The 25,900-nt window shown below is 43.1% G+C and overlaps 2 protein-coding genes across 2 annotated transcripts; both read left to right on the top strand.

Annotated features, from left to right (window-relative positions):
• The first annotated feature begins 1,867 nt into the window (after positions 1 to 1,867).
• LOC119878754 lies at positions 1,868 to 17,552 on the top strand. The gene is made up of 6 exons (XM_038589329.1): positions 1,868 to 2,360; positions 6,230 to 6,272; positions 6,920 to 6,974; positions 7,189 to 7,284; positions 7,837 to 17,505; positions 17,549 to 17,552. The coding sequence occupies exons 1-6, from the start codon at positions 2,217 to 2,219 to the stop codon at positions 17,550 to 17,552; spliced, it is 10,011 nt and encodes a 3,336-aa protein (XP_038445257.1). The 5' UTR covers positions 1,868 to 2,216.
• On the top strand, positions 17,517 to 25,559 carry LOC119878761 (uncharacterized protein C2orf16-like). Its single transcript, XM_038589349.1, has one exon. It carries the CDS (start codon positions 17,576 to 17,578, stop codon positions 24,926 to 24,928), a length of 7,353 nt encoding a protein of 2,450 aa, XP_038445277.1. The 5' UTR covers positions 17,517 to 17,575; the 3' UTR covers positions 24,929 to 25,559.
• Positions 25,560 to 25,900: the final 341 nt, after the last annotated feature.

A 25,900-nucleotide genomic window follows, 5' to 3' on the forward strand; every position in this document is an offset into this window, starting at 1 on the left:
GTATTATGTTTAAAAACAAAATGCCCAATTAACTCATGAAAGTGTGTTCACAAGTTAGTAATTATTAGTAACCAGAGAAATTTAAGTGAAGCAATGGAATACCGTTACCACATATACCCGATTGGCTAAAATGAAACAGCCTGACAATACCACACGTTGGTGTGAAAAAGAGGCAGGAAGAAATGCCATTCACCGATCCCGGGTCTCCAAGGATCACGCCCTGGGCTGTAGGCGGCGCTAAACCGCTGAGCCACAGGGGCTGCCCTAGAGCAGGGATTCTTAATGTGCCGTCCTTGGTCCAACAGCAGCATCAGCAGCACCTGGAAACTCCTTAGAAATGCCAAATTCCTAAGATCCACTCCAAACTTACTCAATCAGCAATACTAGGGGGAGAGCCCAGCAGTCTGTGTTTTAACAAACCCTCCTGGTGATTTTGGTGTATATTAAAGCTTGAGAACCGCTACCGGAAAGAACTAGGAATATATATCCAGCAAGATACATGGGCAAGGATGTGTTTAACAGCACTGTCTATAATAGCCAGACATGGAAAACAAGCCAAATGTCCGTCAATATCGTAATTGGAAAATAAGTTATGCAGTAGTTATGCAGTGTAATGAACTAATAAAAATGAATCCTAGGTGTACCAAAGAGCATAGATGGCTCAAACATAATGGTGAGTAAATATTCAAGACACTAAGAATATATATTTTTATATACGCATAGAAAAAAGTGGGGTGCCTGGGTGGCTTCAGTGTCTACCTTTGGCTCAGGTCATGATCCTGGGGTTCTGGGATAGAGCCCTGCATTGGGCTCCCTGCTTAGTGAGGAGCCTGCTTTTCCCTCTCCCTCTGCCACTCCCCCCTCCACCGCTTTTGATCTCTCTCTTTCTCTCTTTCTCAAATAAATAAATTAATAAATAAAATCTTTGGGGAGCCCGGGTGGCTCAGCGGTTTAGCGCCGCCTTCGGTCCAGGGCGTGGTCCTGGAGACGCGGAATCGAGTCCCGCGTCGAGCTTCCTGCATGGAGCCTGCTTCTCCGTCTGCCTGTGTCTCTGCCTCTCTCTCTCTCTCTCTCTCTCTGTGTGTCTCTATGAATAAATGAATAAAATCTTTAAAAAAATAAAATCTTTTTTAAAAAGTCCTTGTCAAACCGTGCAAATGTATTCTAAGAACCAAAACTGTACCTCCGGCCCTAACCTTAGCTCTCCAGGTGGCATATAGTAGTATTGCCACATAATGTGTGCTCAGCCTGACAAGTATGGCTCTTTATAATTATCTTTATAGTGACTGCAAAGTATTTCATAATTTGGACATACCATATGTTATTTAGCCATTTCCTTGTTGATGGGCTTTCTGAGAATATTACTTTGGCTGCACCAATAGACTGAAAATTGTATAAAGTGAGAACCATAATTGCCTTTTTCAAAAACAGTGCCTGCTATTCAACAGTTATTTAATTGAATTGATTTTCCAGATTAACATTGGCATAAGAAAAAATACCCGGGCCAGTTTTATTTATCTTTATTATAGCATAGGCCGATTCCTTGTAAATTTTGTTTACAGTGAATTAGCATAGAAAATCCAGGTAGCTCTGGGTGTAATGATATAATAAATGTTCTAGAAAATGAGACCCTGGATTCTGGAGTAGAGTGATCCTCTGAGATTATTTAATTTCCCTACGTGACATCTCTTCTCTGTTTCAGTGCTATAGCAACTAAGAAATGGGTTAAGCCTTGGAGTAGGAAATTATATGTATCACATTTTTCTGAGAGTGTTTACTTAAGATATCCAAGCTTTCTTAAATGTATTTGACTCTGTATTCTAATTTGTGATTTGGGAACATATGACACCATACCTAAACCTCTAAGGAATAACTGGTTCCAGAGAAGATGCTTTAGTGCAAGAGAGGTGACTTGGAGCCTTTGAAATTTGACTCCACATTCTCTACTTTATGACAAGTTGTCCAGCCAAATCCTAGTAGAATTGTAAAGGAGGCTTCCTTGAGCATTGATTGTCAGGACAGAACCCGTGAGCAGGTGCAGAAAAGGGCAGCAGATGGGTATGGCTCAGAGGAGAGAGGCCAGCAGCTCGGACATTGGCTGGGCCCTGTCAGGTTTACCTTGAAATTTCCATTGTGACGTCATATGGGGTCACACACAGCCTTGAGGGAGAGGAGCTGAGAGGAGCATTGGGTTGAGAGGAGCATTGGGTTGAATAATGGCACTGATTTGGGGGCTGGCCATGCCGCCTCCACCGTATGTCAGCCTTCTACTATTATTTGGTTTCCTTGCATGGGGACTTTGGATACTCTTTTCTGGGAAACAGAGCAGGAAGCAGGTGGCAACCAAGACAGACTCCAAGGTATGTAATGCAACCCTCCCTTGAAATTCACTGCTCCCTGTCTCTGCCCCCGAAGCCATGGCAACTCCCACATCTTGGGCCATGAGAGGAACTGGCTGGGGAAAGAGGGGAGTTGAGATCGTTCCTATGCATGTCTTTTCGATAAGTACAAGTCATGCTCGATCCTGTTCCTTTCAGTTTGTTTCAACAAACCTCGAGCACCTATTATATGTGGTAGCATACTAGACATTGAAGAAAAATAAAACACCATCTCCCACCTTTTAGGAGCTCGAGGTGAACTGGGGGAGATGATCAAATGGGTCTGTATATATAATCCAAGGAAAGAGAACGTGATGAGTTAACAGAAGTATAAATATTGCTGCAGACGTTGGAGGTGGAGTGTTTTGAAGCAGGGAGATCTATAAAATGCCTCTGGAAAGCTCGGGTTTGAATTATGCTTCAGAGGAAGGGTAGGGCTTTGAAGGTGGATAGTGTGGATGGAAGAGAGTAGTGAAGACTTTCCTGTTGTAGGGAATGGATTGAGAAAAAGCATGGGAAGTTGAAGAGTGTTGGATGTGTGTAGAGAGGACACCTATGAGGATGGAGCGTAGAATAGGGAGCCCAATGAGAGAAAATTTTAGAAAATTGGTAGAGATGACATTGTAGAGGGCTTTGAATGCCAGGCTGAATGCTTCTGATAAATATTATTCCCATATGCAATTGAAAGATGACAGAGGGGTGAGAATGGGGAAAATTAACAAGGCAGGAAACCACAAATGTTGGAGAGGATGTGGAGAGAGGGGAACCCTCCTGCACTGTTGGTGGGAATGTGAACTGCTACAGCCACTCTGGAAAACTGTGTGGAGGTTCCTCAAAGAGTTAAAAATAGATCTGCCCTACGACCCAGCAATTGCACTGCTGGGGATTTTCCCCAAAGATACAGATGCAATGAAACGCCGGGACACCTGCACCCCGATGTTTCTAGCAGCAATGTCCACAATAGCCAAACTGTGGAAGGAGCCTCGGTGTCCATCGAAAGATGAATGGATAAAGATGTGGTTTATGTATACAATGGAATATTCCTCAGCCATTAGGAACGACAAACACCCACGATTTGCTTCGACGTGGATGGAACTGGAGAGTATTATGCTGAGTGAAATGAGTCAATCGGAGAAGGACAAACATTATATGGTCTCATTCATTTGGGGACTATAAAAAATAGTGAAAGGGAATAAAGGGGAAAGGAGAAAAAACGAGTGGGAAATATCAGAAAGGGAGACAGAACATGAGAGACTCCTAACTCTTGGAAACGAACTAGGGGTGGTGGAAGGGGAGGTGGGCGGGGGGGTGGGGGTGACGGGCACTGAGGGGGGCACTTGATGGGATGAGCACTGGGTGTTATTCTATATGTTGGCAAATTGAACACCAATAAAAAATAAATTTATATAAAAAAAAGGAAAATGGCAGAGGGTGCCTGGGTGGCTCAGTTGGTTAACCCTGTGATTCTTTTATTTTTATTGAAGGTTTTATTTATTTATTCATGAGAGACAGACAGACAGACAGACAGACAGAATAGGCAGAGACACAGGCAGAGGGAGAAGCAGGTCCATGCAGGGAGTCCAATGTGGGACTTGATCCCAGCACTCCATCCCTGCACTGGATCCCCGGACTCTAGGATCACGCCCTGGGCTGAAGGCGGCACTAGACCCCTGAGCACCCCCGGGGCTGCCGGAGAGTCTGCCTTTCTAACAAGTTCCCAGGTTCTGTTACTGCTGTTAGGCTACAGACCACTTTCTTTCTTCAGAACAGAAAATTTTATTTTATTACTTAAAAATTTTAATTCCAGTATAGTTAACATACAGTGTTATATAAGTTTCAGGTTTACAATATAGTAATTCAGCAATTCTGTACATTACTCAGTGCTTGTCAAGATAAGTGTACTCTTAATCCCCTGTTTTTACCCATACCCCACCCACCTCCCCTCTGGTAACTATCAGTTTGTTCTCTGAAGTTAAAGCAAGTTAAAAACAACATGTCAGGGACGCCTTTGTGACTCAGCGGTTGAGCGTCTGCCTTCAGCTCAGGGGGTGATCCGGGGTCCAGGGTAAAGTCCCACCTCAGTCTCCTTGTGGGGGTCTGCTTCTCCCTCTGCCTATGTCTCTGCCCCTGTCTCTCTTTCTCTCTCTTTCTGGGTCTCTCACAAATAAATCAATAAAATCTTTTTAAAAATGCAACTGATTTACTGTATTTTGCAACTTCTCTAAATTCGTTTATTAGCTCTAATTGGGTTTTTGTGTGTGTATTCTTAGGATTTTCTGACAACAAGATTATGTCATCTGTGAATAGACATGGAGATAGTTTAACTTTTTCCTTTCCAATTGAGATGGCTTTTATTTTTCTTACCTAATTGCTCTGGTTGAAGTTTCTAGTCCAATATTAAAGAAAAGTAGTGAAAGTGAGTATCCTTGTCTGTTCCCCCCCTTAAAGGCAAAGCTTTCAGTCTTTCACTGTGAAGAATGATATTAGCAGAGGGTTTTTCATAAATACTATTTACTATATTGAGGACATCCCTTCGAACCCTAGTTTGTTGAGTGTTTCTATTTTTTATAAATCATGAGTGAGTGTTGGATTTTGCCAATGCCTTTTCTCCATCAGTTGACATAATTGTTCAGGTTTTTCCTCTTCATGTTATTTCTTAAAGGTTTTATTCATTCATTCATTCATTCATTCATTCGAGACACACACAGAGAGGCAGAGACATAGGTAGAGGGAGAAGCAGCCTCCTCATGGGGAGCCTGATGGGGGACTCGATTCCAGGACCCTGGGACTACAACCTGAGCCAAAGGCAGACACTCAACCACTGAGCCACCCAGGTGCTGCTCTCTTTGTGTTATTAATGTGGTGTATCACATTGGTTTACTTTCTTAGGTTAAACCACCTTAGTGTTCTTGGGAGATCTTACTTTCAACACTTCTGTCCAACATCGGATTGCTTAGCTAAAACATTTGCTAATATTATGAATGAAATTGTATAGACTGTTTTAATATACTCTCAGAGACTGATGTCCTGAATCAAAAGGAAGAAATAAAAATTATTTTATTTGAAGTGGCAACACATATCACTTCTGTCTTTAAAATGATCTGGGGTGTGCCTGGGTGGCTCAGTTGATTAAGTGTCTGCCTTTGGCTCAGGTCATAATCTTAGGATTCTAGGATGGAATAGGTTCTCCACTCAAGTGGGAACCTGCTTCTCCCTATCCCTCTGTTTGCCACTCCCCCTGCTTGTGCTCTCTTCTCTGTCAAATAAATAAATAAATAAATAAATAAATAAATAAATAAATGACCTGGAACAACTTGGCTTCCACCTATATTTTAGTTTCATCTCTCACTACTTAGCAAAAGTACACCCAACAAATCATGACTTTATAATCTTCTTGGTGATGTTCCCATTGGCTGGAATGCTCTCTCTTTACCTAAAAATCTTCTGGTGATAATTTAAACTCCAGTTCAATTGGCAATTTCTTGAGTAATTTTTTCCTTTTTTCCCAGGCAGTTAACCACTGTCCTCTTTATTCCCTAACCTTTATATTTCTGTTACCACATGATATTGTAACTTAGGCGTTTAGACCTCTGTTTTCCCCAGTAATGGGAGTTCCCAGAATACAGGGATCTCATTTACTTTTGTAGTCCTGGCACCTAACGTAATGCCTAGAAGTTAGTAAGCGCTCATTAGATGATTTATGAATAAGTGAATGGGGTGGTAATTGTTGCTGTGGTTATGGTTACCAACTGGATCAATAATTGTATCTGTAAGACGAAATGTGCTGTTGATAAATTCTCTAACCTAGAACATTTTCTGGTTTTATTTTTTTCCTTTTTGTGCCCCTCTAGACTTCAAGGCAGCATAAATTGAAAAAGATCCAGAAATTCACAGGTCAGAGAGATCTTATACTTTATTCTTTAGCTCAAGGCTAATGACAAATCAACAGTGGGTCTGCTTTTAGACTGTAGACTTTAATAACAGGTAGAGGGAGGGAGGTTGAAAAAGATTGTATAAGTGAAAGAAATGTGCCTATTCTTCCTAACATCTGCAAAGATGCTGAATTCTTTCTGGTAACTTCCAAAGAGATGTAAACTGATTTATAGTTCTTTCTATGCTTCTGTTCCTCATGCTTTCTTTCCTAATTTCCTTTTATGCAAAACTCAAAGTATCAGGAAAGAAATTTGATGAGATCTTTAGTGGGGGAAGTTTCGATACATTTTTCCCCTGCCATAGACGCTGAATAGACTCCTTTGAAGGAAAAAATATGTATTACAGATTTATTTCCCTTACTCCAACTCCCTACTACCGTGATTGTTCCAGCTGTTTCCAATGACTTACATCCACTACATGGTAAAGGTGGCATAGTATATTTTAAAATATAAAAACTTAGACCTACATTACGTCTGAGCTCTATCACTACTTAACTTTATGATTCTGGACATGATTTCACCCTCGATCTCTTCTTTGTAAAACAAGTGGCTTGAACTAGGTGGTATCAATAATTATGATTCTAACAGATTCTTTACCTCTGCTCCCAGCTTCCCAGTGGGAAGAAAATCTCAGAATGGGTTGCTCTGAAGCTAACCTGACAAAGTGAGTAAAATTGATCGTCACTATTTATTCTTTCTTTCTTCAGCCTACCCTACTGATAAACCCTGTAAAGTTAGGAGAAAGATACCTAGTACTGTTTTACTTTTCTGACTGTGATAGTAGTTTCCTTTCTAACTTAAGCCACTCTTCTTATTGGTTTCCTTATTAGTACTTTTAATATCACTTCAATTACACTGACACACTCTGTTGTATCCAGCTTTTCAAGACTCCCTGTGGGATGGGCCCAGGAATATATACTCTGGTCAATGAACAGAAGTCTTCAACAGATCTTCAAACATCTGGAATGCACAAGGTCAGGGAAGGTAGTTTCTGGGTGGGGGTTGAAAGTGATGGAAGTTTTTGGTATTTTTTTTTTTTAGGTAAACTCTACCCCCAATGTGGGGCTCAAACTCACAGTCCCGAGATCAAAAATTCCATGCTATACTGACTGAGGCAGCCAGGTACCCCCAAGCTGGTAGAACTTTTAAGAGAGAGGAAGGAAGGGACTGAAGGGAAGAAGGGTTATAGAGAGGGAAGGAGGGGAGGGAAAGAGAGAGGGAAAAGCGAGATTGTTAGTTGGTTGGTTGGTTAGTTTTGATAGTGGGGATAAATTCTGAGTTCAAAGGTTTAAGAACAACTGGTTTATGAATCATTTCTGATTGCAGTGGAGACAATGGCCTCCCTTTCCTCCTGGTAGAGGAATTCTTTCTATAAGTAATTGAAGTTGGGGAAAGCAACCTCTTTTGTTGTTGTACTCCCTCAGGTCAAAATATTTTACATTTGAAATGGCCATTATCTTTCCCTTTTCCTACTTTTCCTACCTTCTCCTGCTTCAAAGCAAATGGAATTTTTCTTTATTTCTTAGATCAAGTCTTATGCACTCGTGTTTGCAAGAATCTTCGGATATGATTTCTTCCTCCACCTCCTCTGTGTTTGTGTCTCAGGAGCCTGTTCTACCCTGTTGTGGCTGTAAGAAGGCAAAACATTCTACTGATCACAGCATCTCCTCTGGATCATTATGCAACAGCTCCAGCCTGTCACACCCTTCTGTCATTTCTGAAGGAACAACCTGTCAACTCCAGAGCCTTAGTTTACCTACTTTACCCAAAAACCAGTCTTCTGTGCTCAGGAACCAAGGCACATCCCTGCCCCCTTTTCAACTCTCACAGCTTGGGAAATCAAATCTTTTGGAGGATTTGGCAGCTCTTTCACCATTAAGGTCTCAAAGCTCTTTTATCAGCTCTGTTTTTGAATCCCCAGATCTCTGTCAACAAGAACAAACAAAGAATGGGAGAGGGAGCAAGAGTCATTTGACATTGGATCATGGGTCAAGTTCTATCTGCAAGGCAAGACCACGATTCTCCGGGCGGGCTCCACTCCAGCTCTCTCCTTTGGCTAGGTGGAAGTTAGAAGGACATATGGCTTGGAAGGTTTGTACTTTGAAGGAACAAACAGTTCCTCTGCCTGTGAAGGAATCATGGGAAATGCTGCATTATTTAACTGAGGCACGAGGAGGAGTAGTCCCTGAACCAGAGAAACCTCAAATGCAGGTATCTATGCCTACCCATCAAAGCACTGAACAAAGTATCAACAATAAATCCCCAAACTGTCCATCATTCCAGCTCCATGTGAATATTGGAGTGGAATCTGGATTGAATAGAACAGAAACAAAAATTTCACAGTCACTTATCCCAGGTAAGCTGTCACAACTGGGGGATGGCCCCCAAATCGTTGAATCCAGGCCCTTAGTTACATCACTGGGCACTCCACCTCCCAAAAGTTTAGGAGTTGACATAGTTCAAGGGGAAACCAATTTCCTGCAGAAGAAGCCAAAACACATCCTAGAGCTTAGTATAGAGCAGAGGGTCATAGGTCTTCCGGAAAAAAGGATGCAGCAGCATGAGACCCAAGTGACTAAAGTGGAGTTGGCCCCAAGGCTATCATATCAAGTTACAGATAGCATAAAGGTAACTCCATTGGCATTACTTCAAGTCATGGATTCAATGGGGATCATCCCAGAATCACATTCACAAGTGACAGAATCTGTGGGTTTGTTCCCGCAGCCACCAGATGAAGTTGGGAAACCAGACGAAACGATGAAAAGAGTGAGTGTAAGCACAAAACCATCATATCAAATCACTGAATCAGTGGAGGTAACATCAAGTACTCAGCATCAAGTTATGAAATCAAAGATGACCTCCAGATCACCAAATCACGTCACAGATAATGTGAAGGTAACTCCTGTAGCATTGCTTCAAGTCATGGATTCTATCGGGATGATTAAAAAATCACATTCACATATCATAGAATCAGAGGGAATAACCCCAAGAACACAGTATCCAGCCATGGAGTCTGGGGATATAAACACATCGTTGGATCATGAAGTCATGCCACCAGGAGAGATAGGTCCACAGGTAGGACATGAAGTTGTGGAAACTGTGGAAATGACTGTAGGGCCACAGTTTAAAGTTGCTGAATCCGTGGACATAACCTCAAGGCCACAAAATCAAGCCATAGAACCATTGAACATTCCTCCAGGACCAGTGTGTCAAAACACAAGATCCCTGGAAATGATCTCCACTCCATTGCATCAAGTTACAGATTACACAAAAGTAACTCCAGTGGCACTATTACAAGCTGTGGATTTCATGGGGATAATTCCATCAGCACAGTCACATGTTATAGAATATGGAGATTCACAGTCTAAAATTGCAAAATTGACCCCAGGAGTGACTCAACCAGATGGTTTGACTTCCGGCTCTCCTACTACTATTGGTTCACCTGGAGTTGTAGAAACTGTGGGTTTACCTCCAAAGCCACCACCTAAAGTCACAGAATCAGTAGGGGTGATTCCAATGCCATCACATCAATCCGTACATTCTCTAAAGGTAACTCCAGTAGCCCTGGGGTCACCCATGGGAATGATCATAGCATCACAATCACAAATTGTGGAAACTCCGGATTTGACCTCAAGGCCAGTATCTCAAGTCAAAGAACCTCTGGAGTTGACCCCTGGGTCATGGATTCAGGTGCTGGACTCTGTGGGGATGACTCCACAACCATATCATCAACGCACAGAAACTATGGCATTAACCCCAGGCCTATCTCATCAAGTCATAGAGTCTTCAAGGATGACCCCGTGGGATCAAATCTTAGAACCTTCAGAGATGAGTCCAAGGCAAAGCCACCAAACTATAGAGACTAGAGGGTTGGCCTCTGATCCCACAGTCACAAATCTAACTGAGTTGACACAGTCACCTCATCAAATAATGGAATCTTTAGGTACAGTCCCGAGGTCACTGGGTCAAAGTACAGCATCTGAGGGAATGAATCAAGAGCCACTGCATCAAGTCACAGATTCTGCAGTATTGACCACTACATCACTACTGCCAGATGTAGAATATTTGGGGGTGAAGCCAATGCCACAGCTTAAGGTTGTGGATTCCATGAAGTTATCCCCAGGATTACAAAATGTAAAACCTATAGACGGAACCTCAGGTTCAATCCCACAAATGGCAAAATATGGACAGTTGATCCCAACTGTGAACTCCATAGAATCGGCCCCAGAACTTCAACTGCAGGTTGTAAACTCTGATGGGTTGGCACCCATTCCACTGCTGGAAAGTGGGAATTCTGTGCAGTTAGCCCCAACGTCTCAGCTTCAAGGTCTGCAATCTATTCGTTTAACTCTAGGAACACAAGAACAAAGTGGAAAATCTGCTGAGTTAGCCCCAGCACCACAGTTACAGAATAGGAAATCAATGCAGTTGACCTCCAGTCCACAGTTGCAAGGTCTGGAATATGTTCATTTGGCCGTGCCACCAGAGTTTCCAGATATAAAAGCTGCGGAGTTGACCCTAAGACCACTACAGGAAGACATGAAATCCATGGAGTTGGCCCCAGAGCCACGGTTACCTGATGAAAGACCAGAGGAGATAGCTCCAGCACTCTTACTTAAAGATGTGAAAATTCCTCGAATGGTAGAATGCAGAAGGTTGATTCCTAAAACACAGGTGGAAGGTATGAAATACGAGGAGCCGATTTCAGGGGCACGCATTCGAGCAGTGAAATCTGCAGAGCTCAACCTCAAGCCAAATCGTGAAGCCATAGATCCCGAAGGATTGACTCCATGGCATCAAGCTTTAGAATCTTCAGGAATGATCACAGAGCCAGGATACGAAGGAGCAGAAGCAGAGTTGACCTCTGACACTTGTCACCAGAGGAAAGAATCTATGGAGTTGAAACAATCATCTTTAGGAAGTACTCCAAGGCCATTGAGCCAGACTTTAGAATCTATGCAGATGAACTCAATGCCATTCCAAGGTGCTCTTGAGACAATGCTCCAAAGCGTAAAAGCCTTGGAGACTCGGATGTCTCAACACACAATACAAGAATCTCCAGAGTTGGTACCAGGATCAGAGATTCAAGATCTGACCCCAGAAGTGATGAACCCAGAGTCTCAAGGTATGAAGTCTGTTCATCTGAATCTAGGACCATATTCCGAATTTATGAACTATAAGGAGTTGGCCTCAGAACCACAATTTCAAAGTGTGAAATCTGTGCCATTGACCCCAGGACCACGGCCCCAACGTACAAAACCTGAGACGTTGACTCTAGGGCCACTAATGCATGATAATAAATTTGTGGATTTAACTGTACCACTGGAAGCATCTGGGAGGTTAATTCCTGAAACACATGTTGAATCAAGGAAAGTTACCATGGAACCACACTTAGAAGCAATGAAATCTCTGAGTTCGACTTCTAGATCAAGGCATCAGGACACAGCCTCTGCAGCTTTAGCTTCTGAGATCTGGCCACAAGAGGAGGAATCTGTGAAGTTAATCCCACAGCAAGTCACGGAAACTGCTGGGATGATGCCAAGGCCACATTTTCAAAAGTTTTCAGAGATGACCTTGGGACCAGGCCATCAAGGCACAGAAACTGCGCAGCTGACTTCTGAGGCTTTGCTCCAAATGGCATTAACACAAAAACCAACAGGTCAAGTTATGGAATCTACAGGAATGACTCTAAAGCCACATTGTCAAGTTACCGAGCCTTCAGAGATGCCCGTAAGGTCAGAACATGAAAATACAGAAAATTTTGGGTTGGCATTGCTTCAAGTTGAAAATATCCAGGAGACAATGCCAGTACCACCATATTTAGTACAAGGATCTCCGGAATTGACTTTAGGACCAGGCATGCAATATGAGAAATCAGAGCCACTACTGCAAAATTTGAAATCTGTGATGTCAACCCCTGGAACATCCCCATTAATGGAAGGATCTAAACAATTTATCACAGGAGCAAAACGACATGTTATGGAGTTGACCGCAGAGCCACAGCTCCAGGGAGTAAAGTCTATGCAGCTGAAGCCAGAGCCACAATTACAAGATGTGGAATATGTTAATGTAATTCAACAGCTAGCTACTACTGGAGTGGTAGGATCTGAGAAGCTGGTACAAGAACCAGTACTACAAAGTATACTATCAGAAGACTTGACTAAGGGGGCACAGCTTCAAGGTGTGAAATTGACCCCAGGGCCGCATTTACAAAGTGTCAGATTTTCAAAGTTATCCCCAGGGCCACTTCTTCAAGGAGAAAAACCTGTAGATTTAATCTCAGGATCCCCACATCACAGTGTGAAATCTGATGAACTGACCCCAGGTTCACCAATGCAAGAGATGAAATCCTTAGATTTAACCCCAGGGCCAAACCATCAAAGCGTTATGTCTGTACAATTGACTCCAGAATCACAAACTCAGAGTATGAAATTTGTGAAACAAAACTCAAGACCACGCTTGCAAGATGTCAGATTTTCAGATTTGACCTCAGAACCAAAGCATCAAGGTTTCAAACGTGTGCAGTGTGTACCAGGAACACAGCTTCAAGATATACAGTCCGTAGGATTTGAAACAGAATCATCTTTGCAATCAAACCAAGGGCTCTTGAATGAGAATATGAAATCTCTTCTGCCTATTGAAGGATTACAGTTTCACAGCATGGAATCTATGAAATTGACCAAAGAACTACAGTATCAAGGTGTGAAGTCTCAGGAACGGAATCTAGGACCAAGGCAGCAAGAGGTGAAATTTTCTGAATTGACGTATGGGCCAAAGCTTCAAGGTGTCAAATTTGGGGAGCAAACCCCAGGATCAGTGTTTGAAGGTGTGAATTCTGTGGAGATGACCCCAGAATTAGGGCTTCAATATTCTAAATTAGCAAAGACGTCTTCGGGGCTTCAAGATCTAAAACAGGTGGGGCTTAGCTCAGGGCCATGGCTACAAGATATCAAATTTTGTGATCTGACATCAAGAAGTCAACCTTCCAGTGTGAAATCTTCAGAGTTAAACTCAGGGCCACAGCTACAGCATGTGAAATTTTTTGAGTTGACCCCAAAGCCAAAGATGAAAGGAATCAGATCTATGGGGTTGTCCCCAGGACCTCAAAAGCAAGTGGTCAAGCCTGAGGTATTAGTACCAGAGACATTGTTTCAAGGCATAAAACATTTCGTGGTGGGCCAAATGTCTAACTTGGAAGGTAACGGTCCTTATAAATTCATCTCACAACCACAGAAACCAGATGCAAAATCTATGGAGTTGACTCCTGAGTCACAGTTGCCAAGAGTAAACTATTCTGAGTCGACTAGAAGACCACATTTACAAGCTATAAAGTCTTCTGAAATGATCCAAGGGCCACACGTGGGAGGTGTGAAACCAATGGAGCTGACACCAGGCTCAAAACGTCAAGGTTTAAAATCTGAGTTGTTGATCTCAGAGCTGAAAGATGTGAAATCTGTGGCCTTAGCTACAGGACAGTGTCTAAAAGGTATGAAATCTATGTTGTTAACCCCCAGTCCACAGCTGGAAGGTGAGAAATCTATGGAGACAACCACAGTGCAAGGGATAGAACATGTCAAATCTGTGAAAGACACCAAAGATACTAAGCTTCAAGTTGCAACACCTGACTTGGCTCTGCATGCAAGAATTCAAGAATTCAAAGGAGTGGAGATGGTCCCGAGAACACAACCGCAAGATGTGAAAACCGTGGAACTGAACTTTGGGCTAAAGATGCAAGGTGAGAAACCTGTGCCTTTTGCACCAGGACCATTGCTCCAAAAGTCTGAACCGCAAGATGTGAAACCTGAGGAATTGACTTTAGAGCCACAAACGCAAGATAGGAAGGTTGTCGACAGTACCCCATGTGGAAAGCATCAAAGCTTAAAATCTGTAGAGGAAACTCCAGATTCAGAGCTGCAACATGTGAAATCTGTGAAATTGACCCCACGGGTAAAGAAGCAGGAAGTAAAATCTGGGAATGTGACCAGAAGAGCAAAGTTTCAAGGAGTAAACTCTGTAGACTTAGCCCCAAGCCAACAGTTTCAAGGGATGGCACTCATGAATTTCACTTCTGGGCCAGAACAGGATGGCAAGATATCTGTAATCTCATCAAAGCAGCAATGGAAGAATTCAGAGCAATTGAAGAGAAGGCTTAAGGCAGAAGATGGGATGTCTTTGGAGTTAATTCCAGAACTAAAATTTAAAGGCAGAAAATTAGAAGACCTCAATTTTGAGTTAGGATTTGAAGATATAAAATCACTTGATTGGACTCCTGAATCAAATATTCAAGGTTTAAAACCTAAGGAATTCAAACTTGAACCACAGTTGCAAAGCCTAAAATCTCCTAAGTTGACCCCAGGGCCCCAGTTGCACCAAGTAAAACCCTCAGAGTCAGCTTCAGAGCCACAGCTTTGTGTAAAAACTCTTGAGTTACAACAAGAGCCGCTGCTTGAAAGTATGAGATGTAGTCAGTGGATACCGGGACCTAAGTTCCAAGCCGTGAAATCTGTAGACTTAAATCTTGGGTCACATTCTCCAGGTGTTAAATCTGCAGGGTTGAAATCTTCGACACAGTTAAGAGATGTAAAGTCATCTGAATTGACTCCAGGGCCAAAACCTCAAAGTGCAACATATACAGAGTTCAACCTTGGGCCACAGCTGCAGAATGTGAAAACCCCTGAGGTGCTACCAGGACCACAGCTGCAAAAAGGGAAGGCTTTGGCATCCACCTCGGAGCCACAGCTTCAAGATGTAAAAACTACTGAGTTCAAAAAAGAGCCACAGCTTGAAACTGTGAGGCGTATTCAGTGGATACCAGGACCTGATTTCCAAGCCGTGAAATCTGTAGAGTTAAATCTTGGGTCACATTCTCCAGGTGTTAAATCTGCAGGGTTGAAATCCTCGATACAGTTAAGAGATGTGAAGTCATCTGAATTGACTCCAGGGCCAAAACCTCAAAGTGCAACATATACAGAGTTCAACTTTGGGCCACAGCTGCAGAATGTGAAATCCCCTGAGGTGCTACCAGGACCACAGCTGCAAAAAGGGAAGGCTTTGGCATCCACCTCGGAGCCACAGCTTCAAGATGTAAAAACTATTGGGTTCAAAAGAGAGCCACAGCTTGAAACTGTGAGACGTATTCAGTGGATACCAGGACCTGATTTCCAAGCTGTGAAATCTGTAGAGTTAAATCTTGGGTTACAATCTCAAGGTGTCAAGTCTGTAGAGTTGAAAGCTTTGAAACAGTTAAGAGATAGAAGGTCATCTGCGTTGACTCCAAGGCCAAAGCTCCAAGATATACAATCTTCGTCATCACTCCAGGAACATCAGCCTCAAGGTTTCGATTTGAAACCTTGTCTACAGGTTAGAAGTGTGAAATCATGTGACCTGACTTCAAAGTCAAAGTTTTGTGATATAAAATCTATGACATTCAAATCTAGGCTTTGCTTGCATGATAGGAAATCTACTAAATTGACTGCAGGACCAAAGCTTCAAGAAGTGAAATCCTTACAGTCATCCCCAAGAGCACAGCTTCAAGGTGTGAGGTCTCTAGTGCTTGCGCAAGAGCCACAGCTTCCTGACACAAAATCTGGGGTATTAAGCCAAGTGTCACAATTACAAAGTGGTACAACTATAGAGCTGAACTCCCCACGACACTTGAAAAGGATGAAGTCATCTGAGCTGACTCTTCGGACAAAGCTTCAAGGTGTGAAATCTGAGAATTTCAACTCTGGGTCACAGTGGCAAGATCTAAAATCTTCTAAGTTATCACCTGAGACAAAGTCCCAAGATATGACATTTATTGAGTTAAATCCAAGTTCCCAGATGGAAGGCATAACCTTTTCTAAACCGACTGCAGGGACAAAGATTCAAGGTGCCAAATTTACAGATTTGTTTGGGTCATCGTTACAAGGTGTGAATGCTGCTGAGGGGACCTCACAGTCAAAGCTTCAAAGTGTAAAACATAAAGAAAGCGACCCCAGTCCCCAGACGCAAGTTGTGAAATCCTCGGACCTGAACCTTGGATCAGAGCTTCAAAATATGAAACTGGCGTCCAGCCCTGAGCCACAGTTTCAAGGAGAGAAATGTTCTAAGTTAATCTCAGAAACAGAGTGTCAAGATGTGGAATCTGTGAAGTTCAAACCTGGGCCACAGTTGAGGGGTATGAAATCTTCCGAACTGATATCAGGGACAAAGCTTCAAAAGGTGCAATCAGTGGATTTCAAGTCAGCCCCACAGTTACAAGATATGAAACCTTCTAGGTTGATCATGGGCATAAAGCTTCAAGACATTAAATCTACGAATTTCAAGTCTGGACCACACTTGCAGGATGTGAAGTCTTCTCAAGTGATCCCAAGGGGAAAGCTTCAAGGTATGAAATCTGTAGAACTGAAACCTAATCCAAAGTTACAAGGTGAGAAATCTTCTGATTTGACCCTGGGGAGGAAGTTTCCAGCTGTGAAATCAGGCCCACAGTTACAAGATGTGAAATGCTCTGAGTTGATCATGGGTATAAAGCTTCAAGATACAAAATCTACGGGGTTCAGTTCTAGATCACACTTTCAAGGTATGAAGTCTTCTAAAGTGATCCCAGGGTCAAAGCTTCAAGAAGTGAAATCCTCTGAGTTCAACCATGGTCCAAAGCTACAAGGTGGGAAATCTAATTTAACCCAGAAGAGGAAGTTTCAAGGTATGAAACCGGTGGAGTTCAACCCTGGACCACAGAGACAAGGTGAGAAATCTGATTGGATACCTGAGTGCAGGCTTCGAGATTTGAAATCTGTTGAGTTAAAACCTGTTCCACAGTTACAAGGTGTAACCTCTTCTGAGTTGGCACCAGAAACAAAGCTTCAAAGTGGAGAATCTGTGGAGTTCCTTGCCAGACCCATGCAGCAAGATATGAAATCTCTTGAATTGACTCTAGGTGCAAAGGTCAAAGATGTGAAATCTTTGGGGTTTGGGTCAGCCCCAGAGTTACAAAACAGGAAACTGCATATGTTGACACCAGGGGCACACCTTCAAGGTGTGAAATCTATGAAATTCAACCCCGGGGCAAAGTTGCAAGGTGCAAAATCTCCTGAGTCCATAAACCTTCGAATAATGAAAACGACAGAAGTCAAACATGACCCAGAATTTCAGGTTGCAAACCCCTCTGAGTTAGCCTTGAAATCAAAGACTTGCAGTGTGATATCTTCCGAGTTCAAAGCTGGGAAACAGTGGCAAGAAGAGAAATCTTGTAAGTTGAAACCATGGCCAGAGCTTCAAAGTATGAAATTTATGGTATACAATCCTGGACCACATCTGCAACATATAAAATCTTCAGAATTATGCAAAGAGACAAAGCTTCACGATGTGAAAGCTATGGAATTCAATCCCGAGCAGCAGTTGCAAGATGTGAAATCTCCCGAGTTAGGCAAGGGAACAGGTATGCTTCAAGGTATGCAGTCTTTTGAGCTCAATCCTGGGCCACAGCTACAAGAGATAAAATCTGAGTTGTGCACAGATGTGAAGCTTCCATATGAGCAATTTCTGGAATTCAAGCATGAGCCTAAATTACAAGGTGGGAAATCCTCTGAATTGAATCCAGGGCCACAGCTTCAGTGTACAAATCTTGTGGCATTCAGCACTGGGCCACAATTGAAAGGTGTAAAATCTGAGTTGAACCCTCAGCCGGGGCTTCAAGGTATAAAATCTCAGGTGTTCTGCCTTGGGCCACATGTGCAAGGTGTGAATTCTTCTGCATTTATTTCAAACCCAAAACTGCAGTGCGTAAATTCTTTTGGATGCAACCCTGAGCCACCTTTGCAAGGTATAAACCCTTCTGAATTAACTTTAGTTTCAAAACTTCAAGGTATGAAGTCTTCTGAAGTGAGTTCAGGGACAGAGATTGCAAGTGAGACATCTATGGTGTTCAACCCTGACCGGCATTTGCAAGATATGAAATCTGAATTGATTCCAGGGTCGAAGTTTCTAGGTGTTGCACCTATGGAATGCAACCCTGGGCCACAGATGAAGTGTGTAAATTCTTCTGAGTTGAATGCAGAGCCAAAATTACAATGTGTAAATTCTATGGGGTGCAAACGTGGGCCACTTTTGGAAGGCGTACAGTCTTTTGGGTTGACTTCAGGGACAAAATGTCAAGGTATGGGATCTGAGGTGAATCCAGGGACTAAGAAGCAAAGTGAGACATCTGTGGTGTTCAACTTGGAATCACATTTGCAATGTTTGAAATCTGAATTGATTCCAGGGTCAAAGTTTCTAGGTGTAGCACCTATGGAATGCAACCCTGGGCCACAGGTGAAGTGTGTAAATTCTTCTGAGTTGAATCCAGAGTCAAAATTACCATGTGTAAATTCTACGGGGTGCAAACTTGGGCCGCCTTTGCAAGGTATACAATCTTTTGAGTTGACTTCAGGGATTAAATGTCAAGGTATGGGACCTTTTGATTTGAATCTGGGAACAGAAGTTCTAGGTGTAAAATCTGTTATGTTCAACCCTATGCAACATTTACAAAATGTGAAATGTGAATTGACTCCAGGGACACAGTTTCAAGGTATAACATCACGGGAGTTCAACTGGGGCCCACAGCTGCAAAGCATGAATTCTTCTGATTTGAAACCAGGGTTAGAACTTCAATGCATAAATTCCATAAAGTTTAATCCAGGGCCACAGATGCACGGCACAAAGCCCTCTGAAACTAACCCTACATCAGAATATCAAGGTACAAAATCTGTTCTGTTCAATGCTGGAGCATATTGGCAAGGTGTAAAATCTTCTGAGTTAATTCCAGGGACAAAGTTTCCAGAAATCCAGTTTTTGGAGAATCACTGTGGGTCACAGCCACAAGTTGTACAGTCGGTGTTCACTTTAGGCTCTCCGTTAAATGGTATGAAATCTGTGTTATTTTTACCAGAGCCACTGCTGAACGATGTAAAGTCGGTGGAGATGAACAAAGAGCCACTGCTTTGTGGTGCAAATTCTGTGAAACTGATTTCAGGCTCCGAGCTGCAAGACTTGAAATGTGAGATGTTTGCACTAGAGCCATGTTTTAAAAAAATGAAATATGTGGAGTTAAATCCAGGGCCACATCCTCAAGGTATGAATTCTGAGGAGTTGCCCTCACACCTTAGACAACATAGTGTGAGATCTGTGGTGTTTGCACCAAAGCTGTGTTTTCAAGATGTGAAATCTCTGGAGTTGAAACCAGGACCGCAAACTCAAAATGTGAATTCTAAGGATTTGAGTTCTTGCCTCTGGCAGAAATCTGTGATGTTTGAATCAGAGCCACGTTCTCAAGATGTGAAATCTTTGAAATCAAACCTATTGCCACATTGTCAAAGTGCTAATTCTTTAGGGTTGTCAACGTGCCTCAAGTCACCACATGCTAACTCTGAGGCCTTTGCACCAGAGCCATGTTTTCAAGATATGAACTCGGTAGAATTGACACCAGGGTTCCAACAGCAAGGTACGAATTGTCGAGAGCTGACTTCAGGATGGCAAGGTATGAAATCGGTGGTGTTGGCACCAGAGGCAACTAAAAAGTTTGCACCAGGACCATTGTTGACTAGCGTTAAATTTTCGGATTGGTCTCCGGAATCACAGCAACGAGGTGAGAAATCTTTGGAGTTTACTCCAGATCCAAAGTTGCAAAGTATAAAACATGTGAAATTGTCCTCAGCCTCTCTACAGCAAGATACAAAATCTGTAGAGTTAGCACCGGGGGCACTGCTTCAAGGAACAAAAGCTGAGATGCTAAATCGGAAAAGAAGCTATCAAATCACAGACTCTGAGATAATCCCTAGGCCAGGGCATCAGTTTGTAGAATGTGCAGAGATGATCCCGACACCAAAGCATCAAGTCCCTAAATCTATGAATTTGATTTCAATACCAGTTTATCACATCACAGAAAGGTTGGCACATCAAGGCAATGAAACCACAGAAAAATCTGTGGAGTTGACCCCAAAGCCAACAAGTAAAGCCATGGATTCTTCAAGAGTGCCTCTAAGGCTAGATCTTCAAGTACCAGAATCTGTTGATCTGACTCCAGTGCTAAGGAATCAAGGTTCTAAATCCTCGAAATTAACCCTAAAGAAAAGCTACCAAATCCCAGAAACTCTAGAGTTGCTCTCTGAGTCACGGCCTCAACTTAGAGATTTGAGAGAGTTACATACAAGGCCACTGCAGCAAGCTGTAGGATCTGAAGAGATTACACTAGAGCCCAGGCATCACACTACAGAAACTGTGGGATTGACCTCCAAGGCAAGGCAAAAAGGGAAGGAATTCCTCAGAGTGACCCCAAAGCCAGTAAGCGAAACCACTGGATATTCAGAGAGATGTCCTAGGCCCTATCCTCAAGCACTAGAATTTGTGGAGGTGATCTCTGAGAAAAGACTGCAAAGAGGAGAATCTGAGGCACTGATTACAAAGTCATTGCATCATGTTCCAGAATCTCCAGAAATGACATCAGGGCTAGGATATCAAGTTCCTGAATCTGTGGGTTTAACCTCTAGGCAGTGGCTTCAAAGGAGACAATCTTTAGCGTTGCTCCAAAAGCAAACAGGTCAAGCTGTAGGACACACAGAGTCTGTAGAGCTCACATCTGAGACATGGCAGCCAGGGGATGGATCAGTGGGGCTACCACAGTCACAGAATCAAAGTATAAAATATTCACAGAGAGCTCCAGGAGTACGGGCTCAAATTACAGAAGTTATGAGGATTAGTCCAAAGCCACTAGATCAAGTCCCAGGATCCACAAAGACACAGCTTCAAGCTGCGCTCTCAATAGGAATAACCCCGGGAGCCCCCCAAAAAGTTACTGAGTATGTGAAAGTGACTCCTGGGCCACCACTTCAGGTTGTGAAGTCTGTAGCATTAACCCCAGGACCAGCCTTTCAAATGATAGACTATGTTCAGCTGACCCCAAAACTGCAAGATGTGAGACCCTCTGAGTTTACCTCAGAGCTGTGGTTGCAAAGTGTAAAATCTAAAGAATTAACCACAGAGCCAACACACCAAATTTTGGACATAATGAAGTTGACAGGCTTTCAGATTGTAAAGACTGTGTTAATCCCATGGCCACCACTTCAAATTGTAAAATCTGAGGAGTTAGCACCAGGGCCAATTCCTCAGGTTGTAGAACCAATAGGAGTAGCATTAGGATCAGCGATAGAAGTAATAGATTGTTTGGATCTTCAAGAAATTGTAGAACCCGTGGAATTAACTCCAAGGCCAAATACCCATGTGAAATCTGCAGAATTACTCTCACAGCCAGCATGTCCCTTTGAGGAGCCTGCAGTGTTCACTCATGAACAAGGGCTTCAGGCTGTGAAAGCAATAGGGATAAAAATAAGGCCTCCTCAAATGATGGAATCTGAGGATTTGAATCTACGACAGGTATATCAGAATAGGGAATGTGAGGATTTTACATCAAGAGAGGAGTTACAAATAGGGAACTATTTCTCTAGATTTCTCCATAACTCTTCCAACTCCCTCATCACAAGTTCTGGTGAAACAGAATTCGGAAGCCTTTGTGATTTTGAGGTGCCAGAAGTATCAAGGGCCTTGGATATAAGAAACATTGGGACAGATATTTTTCAGCCTGAAGAGTCCTTTATAGACCCTACTATGATACAATCTTCAACTCTTCCCTTTTCCCTTCATAATCAACTCTCTGATAAGATAGCTAACATTGTAGAAACTCCACATTTTGAGATCTCAGGAGTGGGTGTCATATCTAAGACGACTGACAAGAAGCAGGTGGAAGAGCTAGGGAACTCACTCCAGGGCCTATCCCAACATCCACCACAAAGCTGGAGATCACCACCTAGGACATTCCACTCAGGCTCAAGAATTCAAAGAGGCCTTACCAGCTCTGTCCTGGGCAGACAACAGAACGTCTGGGAGAATCACTCCTGGAGACAGCGACTACCTCGAAAATATCTCTCCAATATGCTAATGTTGGGGGATGTCTTGGGAACCACGATGGAAAGGAAGCTTTGTTCTCCAACATCTTTAATGGAAAGAGCCACTAGAGATATCCGTCAATCTATCCAGAATTTATTTGGGGTTCCAGCTGAACTGATGAAGCCTTCCCAGAGTCTGCTAGAGAAAGGTCGAGGTGTTATTCCTCAGCCTTCAGTGGCCAGAAACTACATTCAGAGGCACACTTCATGTCGTGGTCACGAGCAAAGAACAGCCTTAAGAATATGGACACGTAGCTCCATGTCCTCCATAATACAGCAATATTCTGGGACTAGAGTGAGATTAAAGAAAAGTTCAAAGCTCACTGATATATCCCAGGACATCTTTCAGCACATACCATTCAGCACATCAGAGGGCCAGCCTCCTGCCCCAGTACAGCTAGAGTCTTCCTTCAATATAGTTTTCACCAGGAAAGATTCTGTTCCAGTGGAAGAGAGTGAGAACTCTTTGAGTTTTGAGTCCCAACACAGTCTCAAGCCAAGTTATCTTCCCCACCAGGCCAAGACTGACTTCTCAGAACAGTTCCAGTTGCTACAAGATCTGCAGCTAAAAATAGCAGCAAAACTGTTAAGGAGTCAAATACCCCCAAATGTACCTCCGCCTCTAACTTCAGGTCTGGTTTTAAAATACCCTATCTGCTTACAGTGTGGCCGATGTGCAGGATTTAATTGCTGTCATAAATTACAGGGCACTTTCGGACCTTACCTTCTTATCTATCCACAGCTCCACCTTGTACGCACTCCTGAGGGCCACGGAGAGATTAGGTTGCAACTTGGCTTTAGGTTGCAAACTGGGAAAAGACCCCAAGTCCCAAAGTACCACAGAAGAGACAGACCCATCACACCACGAAGTCCTATATCACCATCGCTAAGGTCAGCGAAAGTCTATACTCGAGCTTCCAAGAGTCCTACTTCTTCTACGATATATTTCCAGTCTGGATCTTCCCAGTCTCCTTCTCCTGTACGAGTCCACATCAGGCGAAGGCAGTATAGAGGCCCTGACCTAGTAGGAAAGACAGAAATTAGAAAGCCGGGGCTCTATGAATTTAGTCAGGTTCACTCTCTACCAGAGAGTGTCTCTGAAAGCAATCAGAATGTAAAATGGGCTAAAAGGAAAACCAAAAAGACCCATAATCCAAAATACCCATACCCAATGAAAAGAATCACCAAGGGAAGCAGAACACAAAACACAAAACTTTACACAAACGGTAGAAGCATAATACAGAGTCCTTCTAGGGAATTACCAGCCCAGGTAAGAAGCAAGAGGACTGGAACATCTCAAACTACCTCTGCGTCTTTAAGAAGACAATCTAAGAAATCCTCCCAACCCAAATTCATTCAACTGCTTTTTCAAGGCCTAAAGCAAGCATTGCAGACAGCACACAGAATTATGACTTCTGCTGGGCAGAAGCCCGTGGACAGGCCACGGCCAGACCATTCGTGGTCAAGCAAAAACCAGCATCTAAAACAAAGAGCCAGAAATGATTACCTATCAAGAGATATCAAAAGAGACAGGATGTCAGTTGTTAAGGTAAAGCCAGTAGACATAACCACTAAGCAGAACATGTTATGGGAAGAAAGAGAGCAATTCAGATCAGCTCAACCACCAGAAAGAGATAGCTCTTTCCAACTCAGACGTACCCAACTGCCTAAGCCCATAGTTTCCCAAGGAAGTGCCGCTTTCAAAACCAGTTCACTTGGACAGCCTATGGGTATTGTTCAAAATGACTCTAGCAGCAAAGGTAAGAAAAAGCTCTACAGAAGTGAAATCTCTAGCCAGGAGTCCAAGAACTCCAAAACAGGAACCGGAGTTCAAGTCGGAGGGAGAAATCTACATGGTTCACCTCACAGAACCTCACACAGCCACCTTAAAGAGAAACTCGCACCCAAGAAGCAAAACCACGGCTTCTTAAGGGAGAGAACCCCATATAATTCCTCTGTAAGGAGCCATCGCAGTCCCTCTGAGAGGAGATGTCGCAGTCCCTCTGAGAGGAGCCATCAAAGTACTTCTCAGAAGAGCCATCACATTCCCTCTGAGAGGAGCCATCACAGTCTGTCTGAAAAAAGCCATCACAGTCCCTCTGACAGGAGCCCTCGTAGTCTCTCTGGAAGGAGCTATCACGGTGCCTCTGAGAGGAGCCATCGTGGTCCTTCGCAAAAGAGCCATCACAGTGCCTCTGAGAGGAGGCATCACGGTCCTTCTCAAAAGAGTCATCACAGTCCCCCTGAGAGGAGCCATCGAAGTCCTCAAAAGAGTCATCACAGTCCCTCTGAGAGGAGCCTTCGAAGTCCTCAAAAGAGTCATCACAGTCCCTCTGAGAGGAGCCTTCGAAGTCCTCAAAAGAGTCATCACAGTCCCTCTGAGAGGAGCCATCGCAGTCCTTCTCAGAAGAGCCATCACAGTCCCTCTGAGAGGAGCCATCGCAGTCCTTCTCAGAAGAGCCATCACCGTCCCTCTCAGTGGAGCCATCGCAGTCCTTCTCAGAAGAGCCATCACAGTCCCTCTGAGAGGAGCTATCACAGTCTCTCTGTAAAGAGCCATCGGAGCCCTTCTGAGAGGAGATGTCGCAGTCCCTCTGAGAGGAAATGTCGCAGTCCCTCTGAGAGGAGATGTCGCAGTCCCTCTGAGAGGAGCCATTGAAGTTTAGGATTAATCTGAGATTTTGTGAGCAATCAAGTACCCTCATTTGACAAGTATTGTAAAACAATCGTTTTTGTTGAAACTTTGAAAAATAAAAGAGACCTAGGGGGAGTGATTTCTTAACCATGTTGATTAATTCCCAAGATGTTAATCATGCTGATCATATGAAGTATTGTTTTTTTTTGGTTGTTGTTATTATTGTTTTTAATGTGCTTATGCTTATTCATGAGAAGGGATATGGGTATATTTGAGTCTTACACTGACAGTGATGAAATTCCTATGGTGACAGTTTACTAAGAGGAGTCAGAGGGGACTTGACTCTTATTGGCCTCCTGATACTAGCAAGTCTTCCAAGTAGAGATTTCTCCCATTGTTTTGGATGGTGGGTTTTGGTCCTAGAGTACTGCTAATTCCTGTTAAAATTTTTTTATACTTTTATTGAGGTATCATTGAAGTACAATAGAATGCATCTTTACAGTATACATACTTAAAGCATACAGTATGATCAGCTCTTTTTTTTTACATTTTTAAAATTTAAATCAAATTTTCAATATAGATTATAACATCCAGTGCTCATCCTATCAAGTGCCCTCCTCATTGCCCGTCCCCCAGTTACCCTATCCCGCTCCCACCAACCTCCCCTTCCCAAATCCTTGGTTTATTTCCCAGTTAGGAGTCTCATGGTTTGTCTTCCTAATTTTTCTCACTCAATTCCCCTCCCCTTTCCCTTATAATCCTTTTCACTATTTCTTATATTCCATGTATGAGTGAAACCATACTGATTAGCTTTGACATGTGTAAATAACCATAACAGTGTCACTACAGTCACTATCCCTCCCCCAAGTTTTTTTGGGTTCCTTTGTCATCCATTCTTTTCCCTACTCCTGTTCCCAGACAGCACTGCCCTTTCTTTCTGTCACCATACAGTGGTTTGCATGTTCTAGGATTTTATATAATGAAATCAGGTAGTAT

This window comes from Canis lupus, unplaced genomic scaffold (genome assembly GCF_011100685.1).
Source record: "Canis lupus familiaris isolate Mischka breed German Shepherd unplaced genomic scaffold, alternate assembly UU_Cfam_GSD_1.0 chrUn_S1883H2082, whole genome shotgun sequence".
Lineage (NCBI taxonomy): Eukaryota > Metazoa > Chordata > Mammalia > Carnivora > Canidae > Canis > Canis lupus.